We start from the raw sequence: 8,956 nt of genomic DNA, 5'->3' as shown, positions 1-8,956 counted from the left end.
ACTTCTCTCATATATAAGCTGCTTTCAAAGATTTTTCCGAGAAATCAATATGAAATATAACATTTAAAAATGTTTCAGGAAATTGTCACAACTTTGGGATCCATTAGTGAGAAAAAGTACACACTCTCATTCGACATTCGACTCTCATTCGACCTAGAATTCAGTACTCTTTAGCTTTTCTCCCAAGTAATTAGTCGATATCCGTATTTCTTGAGGACATATGATTGAAAAACTACAAAAAACCCCATTTCTTTGCCGCCAAAAGTTATGTTCAATTCATTTGAAGGAAAAAACCCAAGATGATTAAATTCGGTCACTGATGAAGCCAATTAAGCAATAGAAATCTTTTATAGGCACAAAATCCTTACTGAATCTCAATTTAACCGGACTGAAATGAATGAGCCAACGGGCGTATACGCGCTACACATCCCATTTCAGGCGGAACGCGCGTACGAGCTCGTAGCCGCTTGAACGCGCCCGCTCGAAGTCGCCTGCAGTGGACAACGCTGTATTGAAATACGTTACTTGGGATCTGTAGCGGCTTGCCGCACGTTCACGCTCGTTTCGCATGAGCGCGTAGCCGCTCGAGTACGCTTCCAGTGGACACCCGGGCTTACAAACATAAAAATAGTTAATGCAGCAGCGTCTTTCTCTCTAACCAAATATTTCAGACATTCAAATTTTGGGTATGAAGAAGCTTCTCTAGCAACGCCTGAAACCCTATTCTCATTCCACAGTGTAATGAACAACCATTGTGTTTAGATTATTATATTTCCGTTTTTGTGTTGTGATAAACTTGTATTATTTGTCTGTTTTTAATAAAAAAAAATTTTCCACTATACGGGGTAGGAACCTAAGTAGCTGGAAGCATATACAGGGTGAGTCTTTGACTCATACAAATATTTTACAGTAGATTTTTGAGGTCAAAGGAAACACTTTTTTCCTTTACCATTTTTTCCAAATCGGCTCGGTTTAAAAGATAGAGGTTGTTGTAAAACATAAATAAATGTTATTTTCAGTTCTCACAAACGGTTTTATCGAATGAAATGAATTTCTGAATATAGTTTTCGAGTAATTTGGCGTTCGTAAATTAAAAATTTCTGTGAAATTCGAAAAATTGGGTAGTTTGATCGCATACAATTCTTTTAAAATCTATATCTTTTTATCAGGGCTAAATCGGAAAAAAATATGGTACATGAAATTTTTTTTTTCTTTTGACCTCAATAATCTACTGTAAAATATTTTTACGAAGCAAAGACTCGCCCTGTATATAAATATATACACATTCACCAGGTCCGTCCGTCATTGAACTGGGGTTAATCTGGTCAGCCTAACTTAAAACCCTTTACTACCTAGCCCCTCAACTGTTAAGTCAGCAAATTAATTTGGGAGAAAAAGTTTTTTTTTTGATAATACATTTATACACTTGTAAAATAAATTCAAGTTGTAACTAGTTGATTGATTCCTCTTTCAATTCATTTTGCTCAACAGGTTCTACTTCTTGATGATTTCTTCTACTCCTCCAGGCTGCAATATATGTTCTAGGATGGATAGGGTAGAAACCTGACAACCCTAGAATAGAATTATGTTTTTGATTTTCGATATTTTAAAACATGTATTCTAAAATCAACAATAAAATAATAATAAATAATATAATAATAAATAAATTCTTTGTGTCTAGGCCGGATGCAGAGGGTAATGCGTAATTTATTTATATGTATTCAATTAAAAAATACTTCCTACAGCCAGGACAAAAAACTCATTACCATCAATTTTGATTTCCAAGGTCCCCTTGATTACAGAGACAAGATCTCTTCTTTCTCTCAATGTCATTGTCGTTAAATATCAATAGTAAAATATTATATATATTGAATTCCTCCATTAACCCTGGACATTACAAGCTTAAAATGTTACTCCTGGAATATTTCCAACAAAAAAGCTTTTCTGCTAAATGATGAATTTCATGGAGAGGATGCTAATAATAGATAGATTTTTCAAGTTCCTCCGAATACTTCCAGGAGAATTCAATTATAAACATTACATTTTGCAGTTTAATATGTATATGAATAAATCCAGTATGATTCCTGTTATTCGCACATAGTTAAAAAAAAATGACCAAGTATAGAACAAAAATTGTATCACTGTTTGAAAGTGAAGGGAATTTACTTCAGTATATATCATTGTTTGAAATTCGTTTAAACATTTTCCAAATATTAAATTGATGTGACCGATACTTGATGAAAATCCAGATTATATGACTTTCACAAAATGTGTTTTCAAACCACGACACATGTTTCGCTATCTCAATAGCATCTTCAGGTGAGTGAAGTTCAGTTTACCTTAAAAACTTATTTTGTGAAAATCGTATAATCTGTTTCAAGTTTGAACATTTTTCCTTGATTTATTTCACTGATTACTTCCACTTATGGCGAATATATGAATCACTCTATATCTTGGCTATGGAGTTGATTAGACCTATATTAGAGCTATATCATATATAGGTGTTTTAAAATTGTCTAGAGTAGTTCTACCTCAGGTTAACATATGTACATTTACACCCTTTATATTGCACTGACTTGGTATTTTAAGTCAAAAAAAAAATTAGAAAACATAAACAATTCATTGCTTCTTATAACAGTACACAGTAACATATACAGGGTGATTTTTTTAAGTGTTTCATTAGACGTATTCGTCGAATGAATTGTAGAATATTTTCAAGCGGAATCTACTTCCAGTTTGACCGGAAACGAATATATCTTCGTTATTTCAAATGCAACACCCTGTATATTTATACATATTCGAATTCTTTGTTCAATTCTACAAGACGGCTACTTGACCAGCTGACAGTGATTTCATCATTTGCAATGTGACTACAACATACAGTGTTGAATTCAACCGGGATGAAATTCCCCGAAAATTAAGCAGCTGCTTCTCGGACTATAGTAAAGTGTAGCAATATTCCGACTACTTCATAACAGGTTTGTGATAATCCGCCCTATCCTGCAACTTCAGATCAAATAGAGATGGTATGGTAAATGTTGAATAGAAATGTACCACATTTGTCCATTTGTCTGTTACATTTTTATTAGACCCTTGCAGAATAACTGTAAAGCTTCAATTTGAAATCACTGTATTTGTTATAGGCAAAAATTATGAATAGTTTTTAGTTGGAATGATTTCAGAACTACTTTAATGTTAATACACCTAGTTAAGAACCAAATATTTTGAGAAATTATGGCATAACGTACCAATAACCAATACAAGGTGGCCAATAAGCTGGTTTCAGCTTTCTTCAAATATTGAATCGAAGAGAAGAAGCTATTGTGATAGCGAAACACGTGTTGTGGTTTAAAAACTCGTTTTGTTAAAATCATATAACCTGTTTCGAGTTCAATTATAGATTTTCCTCAACTATCGGCCATGTCAATTCAATATTAGAAGAAAGCTGAAACCAGCTTTTTGGCCACCTGGTATTTCAAGTTGTTGGTACGTAATACCATAATTTCTCAAATTATTTGGTTGTTAACTCAGTGTTATTAGAAGTAAATAGTAAAGTAGTTCTGAAATCATTCCAACTAAAAACTAACAATTATTAAGTTTTCAGATCCTAGATGATATGTTTAATATTTACTTTTTATTTAAAATGAACATTAGAGACACATGTTGATCGGCAGCCATGAAAGAATGAATTAGTAACGAATGAACCCGCTTTTTAAACTGTCAAAGACTTCCCTTCCAGCATTGTATAGAATGCCGGATTATACACATTGCCCGTAACATATTCATCAATAAATGGAAGGTAAAAACTTATAGGTTTAGTTTGTCCTGTTGTATGAACAAATCATTTTCTGGTAAATTTATGACCTTTCACCAGGAATGTAGTTAACATACCAAAGAGTTCTTGGACATGTCTAGACACTGAAGCACCATTTCCTAGCCAATATTTTATTCTCTCGAAATTCAATGCACATAACTTCTCATTATATTCATTTGGTATTGGATCATATGTGCCTACTTGCTCAATAACTGGATCTTGTTGATCTCTTTTAACCTGCAAAAAATGAATTCTGCGTATAATTCATAAAATGACTAAACATTGAGCATTGGTTAATATCTCTGAAACCTCACTTCTGTAACAACAATGTGGAAAAAAGGCCTGTTGGTACAACCTTTCCTGGCAAATCGAATAACTTTAGCAGTGTTTGCTATATATTGGCCTGTGCCACTAGCAGGTATCAACATTTTAATATTTGTGGAAAGATCCGACAAGATAGATTGTAGACTATGAGATCGAGATGGTTAAATTTGGTTAAATTTACCCCTTGATTTGAGGTTAAGGTTAATTTTGATAGAAACATTGAACTTTCTTTAGTTCAATGGATAGAAAAGGGACTAGAGAACTATGATTGTATTTGTCTATTCTCCCTTTCAAGCAAAGATTTGCCTAGGGTGTGTTCATAAACTTACTCCGAGAGTAGAGTATGTGTATGGTCATGCTCAGAGAGCATACTCTGAGGAACTAAAAGTACGTTTATGAACGCTTCGGGTAATCAGAGCTTACTCAGAGCTTGCTCTGAGTAAGTTTGTGAACGCAACCCTAGGGGCTTACAAAAGATCTATTGATATTCGAGTTATGATCCAAATCTAATTTTTGTTGATATCCAAAAATCAAAACACACTAGTCGTGTAAAATCATATTATAATGTATATTCTTTTTTCGCGAAGAAAAAAGAATTAAATATGATGAATTTTTCCACTAATGAAGTAGTTTCAACGAAATTTCGGTTCACTTCAAGAAATCTTAAAGAAGAGAAGAAGAAATTCATCCCAATTTGAAACATCCAGCGGTGTTGCTAAATTGCAAGAAATTTCCTAACTCCGTAGCTTCTTACATTTCTATAAATGTCCCAAAAACTTGGTAAGGGTATTAAATATTTCTTGCATATCCTGATATTCCGGTTGCAATCGTTTTCGCAGAAAAAAGATCTGCGGAAAAATTAGACATGAACTCTCTTTCATTTCAAACGTAGGTAAATCCAAAGATTAGAGATGAGGAACCTATAGTTTCAAAAATCCCAATTCGGAACTTGGCCATAAAATAATGTTTGAAAGGTTCCTGCAAAATTTGTTTCTACCTCTTTTCTTTAGGAAGTAATATATTATATATAATGCTACAGTATATTATTGTTTATACATATTTGGGCAAAATTATGGCGACACAAAACACAAATAATGGATGGAGCTCTCGTTCCTAGGAATATAAGTGCTCAAAAAGTTTCAAAAGATTCACTAAGGGACAACAGTTACAAATAACTCGCTGTTGAAATTTTTTTTAGGAATGATAAACAATGTAATAAAGCAGCTCTTCGCAACGACGATCAAATGCGAATTGTAGCTAGAAATCACAATTTCTACTTATTCTGACTCAAACAAATTTATTCCTAAAAATACTTTGTAATAAATTCTTCGATACTGAGTTTTGTTTTCTGTGTCACTTATACAATACAAGGTGAGTCTTCGACTTGTATACCTGCATATATTATATTTTAACAGTAGGTTCTTGAAAACAAAAGTAGCACTGTTTTCATTTACCATTTTTTCTAGATAAACCATTGTCATTGTCATTGCTGTATCCCGTTGCCGGGAATGAATCTACAAAAAGACGATACATATATAGCCATTTTATTTTTTCATAATGAGCTATCGACCATTTTTTCGCAAACTTTTTGAACAATCTTGAGATAATACTTTCGCGGAACAGGATTTTGTATAGTATAATTCCTTATACAGTGCTTCAACAGTGAAAGCAATGAAAACAGCGACGAGCATTTTGTTACACTGTACAAAGATACAGTACAGTAAAAAAATATAAGCTAATCTATAAAAATATTCATAATACATTTTTATATTGAATTTCTGATCCAATATCACTAAAATGTTGCTATAGTAGCCAATAATTTCCAAACTTCAAGTTTCCTTTGTGGAGGAGGAGGATATAAAATATTCCTCGTCACAACGTGTAAACATAAATGATTAAGAATGTGTATTGCATTTTAAGGAATATGTTGTGAATCTTTTAATTTTGAATTCGAAAATATAAAGAATTCCTAATCAACTCAACATAGTTGCTAAAATCATTGAAGTTTATTGAGTTCAATGGCTAAATGGAGTTAGTGTGAAGTTTGGCAACGCCGCTTCTTAGCTATTCAGTGGCTGCCATCTACCATAGAGGGTCACGTGATCAATGCCCAATGCGTTGTGGTTTACTTTACTGATTACAATTTACTACTTAAATTAAAAAGGTATGATCTCGTTCATGTACCATTTTGTATAACTGAAAAATAGTGCTCAAATTGTGTAAGGTAGTATTAAAATTATTGTTTTTTGCAAAATTATTCGTGTTTTCATGCCAGTTTGGGAATCAAGTCGAGTTTCTGAACGAATATTTCGATGTCAATAAATACTTGCCTTCGTAGATGCTTGGAATGGCGTCCCTCCACATGGTATCTTATAGTTTTTACGAAAACAATCTGTTGAAACAGTTTCTTGTAATGCTTAACTTAATCATTTTCACAATAAATCGTCCACAAATAGCAACTTTTAGTTAATTTTTAGGTTGAATGAATTCATTTTGTTTACCAGTGTTGCCGTTGTATTGTGTCCATTTTTATTTTAATTAGCCGGAAAACTGTTTGTTTATTTTCTTCAGAATTCTATCTTTCATTACTAAGTTACTGCCATATAACTTAGTATCTTGATTATTAATAATGAACTTAAATTCTTTTCATTCGTGAATATAACGGGATGATGGACGATTTCTATATTTATTCGCGGTTCCTCAAAGTTCTCATTTTCAAAATTGTTGCTAAATAAAGTATTTGTCAGTCATTTTTTGATAGGTATATTGCGTATTATTCACATCCAGTGATGTAAAATATCTTCTGAAGATTTCTAGACTATTCAGTGTAAATTTGACAACTTTATTATCATTACTTTAGTTGTCATTTTCTAGGTACATGTCATACAATAGACTATTTTAACCAGTTGCAACTTCAATTTCAGATAGCTTGTATATAGTACTTTGTACATAGTGTACAAAACATGAGTTCGAGCAATCGAACCTCTTCAAAAGGAGGCAAGAACAAAAATGAAAAAAACCTTAGGACAGATAAGATTGACACAGGTAAATATTTTTCTTAACAACTGAGATATGCATTTGCCAAAAGTTTCGAATTCCTCAGGAAAGGCCTCTGGAGACAAAATCATGATGAAGGAGAACCCCAAATCTGAGGACCTTAAATCTAAGGTACAACGTTTGATAGAAATGACGCAAAGATCAGAGGAAGAGGTGTGTCTTGCACTCCATGATTGTAACAATGATTTGCAGCAAGCTGTAAATATGCTGTATGAAACCATGACTGAGGTGAGTTTGATCTATTGATGAACTTCATTAGAAGACTTACTTTCACCACTTTTTGAATCTGAATGGTCCTCATTGTATTAAATGGGGCACAGTGAGTGCTATTGTAAATTTGTATATTTATATTATTAATTTACTTGCTTTGAAATAGTTTTCTTGTTCGGTGTGGGTAGATTTTTCACTTGTACCTATATTTTTATAGTGGGTTCCTCTAGCCAATGCCTTTTAATATTTGATTTTAACTTTTTTTTTTCTGAATATTGCTTGGTTAAATAGATATTATAGATCAAAGACAGATTTCCCTTGAAACATTTACCATTCTAACCAGGGAAATTATTTATTGTGGTTTTTAATTGAAAATAACCCCCTTTCAACCATTTGCTTAAGAACTTTTATCAAAGTTACTGAAAGTGAGGTCTTTTTCTAAAGTTGAATGATGGAATGTCAATAAGTTGGAAGAACCATAAAGCTTGCACATCTTTCATTTTCTATTCCATTTTTATTTAACCTCATCAGAAGCATCCTAACTTCGTTAAAAATCGAAGTTGAAATAATACGATTAGATAAACCAGAATTTTGGTGATCAAATAATTAAATATTTGTAATTTCTTTTAATATTAAAATGGGATAAACTTCTGATGTTACCATTTAGGGATGTGTTCTGGTAGGAATTGTAGTTGATAACTAAGCAATCTCTCAAATTTAATGATGTTACATAAAAAATGAAATACTTGAAGCAGTAATTGGAAAGTAAAGTAATAAGGTTGCCTTAGTTAGATAATCATTGTAGATTTTAAGATGCCCCCCATTGGAGCTTTCTCGCCGCTGTTTCGTCTACAGCTCGTCATCCAGTTTTAGAGTTCTAAGGAACTTACCATTCGCAAAAAACTTTGGACAAAATACTCAAATCAATTAAACATGTAACTGATCAAAACATAATCATTAGCATCATCCTTAGTTGGCCAGAAATTCCTTGCCAAAGTGATGGTTTGCATAACTGGAAAGACATTTTTCCCAATTCGAATTCCGTGCTTGAGTTGAATTTCATTATAAATGGTTACAGAGAATGCCATCTGCTAAGCTTCCATGCACTTCGGCCCGCGAATTGATCGCGAATGCAGCTTGACTATCAGAATAGGCCTGTTTGGTTCGCTTTCACGATAGTTCCAGAACTGATCAAAACAATCGCACATTTATTTATTCACCGTAAGCTCGCGCTTAGCTTCCCATACCATTGCTGCTCCACTACTTTGAACCGTTTCGGAACCGCCTGCCCTAAAATGCGGACCCAAACAAAGCTAATGTATCGCATTTCAGATAGTTCCTCTGTAGGTTTATTTGCACTAGTAGTCGTTAAGATGTACAACGTAATTTCTGCCAGATAACGTTTGGACTTAGCGATAGTGAGCTTCTGGTGTTTGCCCCGAATACTCCTGCGCCAGTCCTTGTGGTGGTTTTTAGAACGATCTGTTCTGTGTACCATTTCTATTTGTTTTGGGGTTATGGGTGGTAAGCTGCCTTTACCAATTAATTTCC

At 33.3% G+C, this 8,956-nt stretch overlaps 2 protein-coding genes across 15 annotated transcripts in view; one reads left to right on the top strand and one right to left on the bottom strand.

Annotated features, from left to right (window-relative positions):
• Positions 1 to 1,384: 1,384 nt before the first annotated feature.
• LOC123307563 (probable 28S ribosomal protein S16, mitochondrial) lies at positions 1,385 to 4,339 on the bottom strand. The gene is made up of 3 exons (XM_044889928.1): positions 4,129 to 4,339; positions 3,892 to 4,051; positions 1,385 to 1,572 (listed from the first exon to the last, which is right to left on the bottom strand). Exons 1-3 carry the CDS (start codon positions 4,240 to 4,242, stop codon positions 1,451 to 1,453), a joined length of 396 nt encoding a protein of 131 aa, XP_044745863.1. The 5' UTR covers positions 4,243 to 4,339; the 3' UTR covers positions 1,385 to 1,450.
• A 1,834-nt stretch (positions 4,340 to 6,173) lies between these two features.
• Positions 6,174 to 8,956, top strand: part of LOC123308796 (protein lingerer) — a 48,305-nt gene continuing 45,522 nt past the window's right edge. For 7 of the 14 annotated variants that reach the window (XM_044891646.1, XM_044891649.1, XM_044891638.1 and 4 more), the window contains exons 1-3: positions 6,174 to 6,302; positions 7,063 to 7,183; positions 7,227 to 7,423. In XM_044891646.1, the coding sequence (XP_044747581.1) occupies positions 7,102 to 7,183; positions 7,227 to 7,423 (279 nt within the window). In that variant the 5' untranslated portion in view covers positions 6,174 to 6,302; positions 7,063 to 7,101. Of the gene's footprint in view, positions 6,363 to 6,484; positions 6,504 to 7,062; positions 7,184 to 7,226; positions 7,424 to 8,956 lie in introns of those variants that run through there. The other 7 variants (XM_044891648.1, XM_044891639.1, XM_044891640.1 and 4 more) reach the window with 6 other exon arrangements.

The sequence above is a fragment of the Coccinella septempunctata genome, chromosome 2 (assembly GCF_907165205.1).
Source record: "Coccinella septempunctata chromosome 2, icCocSept1.1, whole genome shotgun sequence".
NCBI lineage: Eukaryota > Metazoa > Arthropoda > Insecta > Coleoptera > Coccinellidae > Coccinella > Coccinella septempunctata.
Note: the sequence above shows the minus strand (reverse complement) of the source record. Positions and strands in the feature narration are given on the sequence as shown.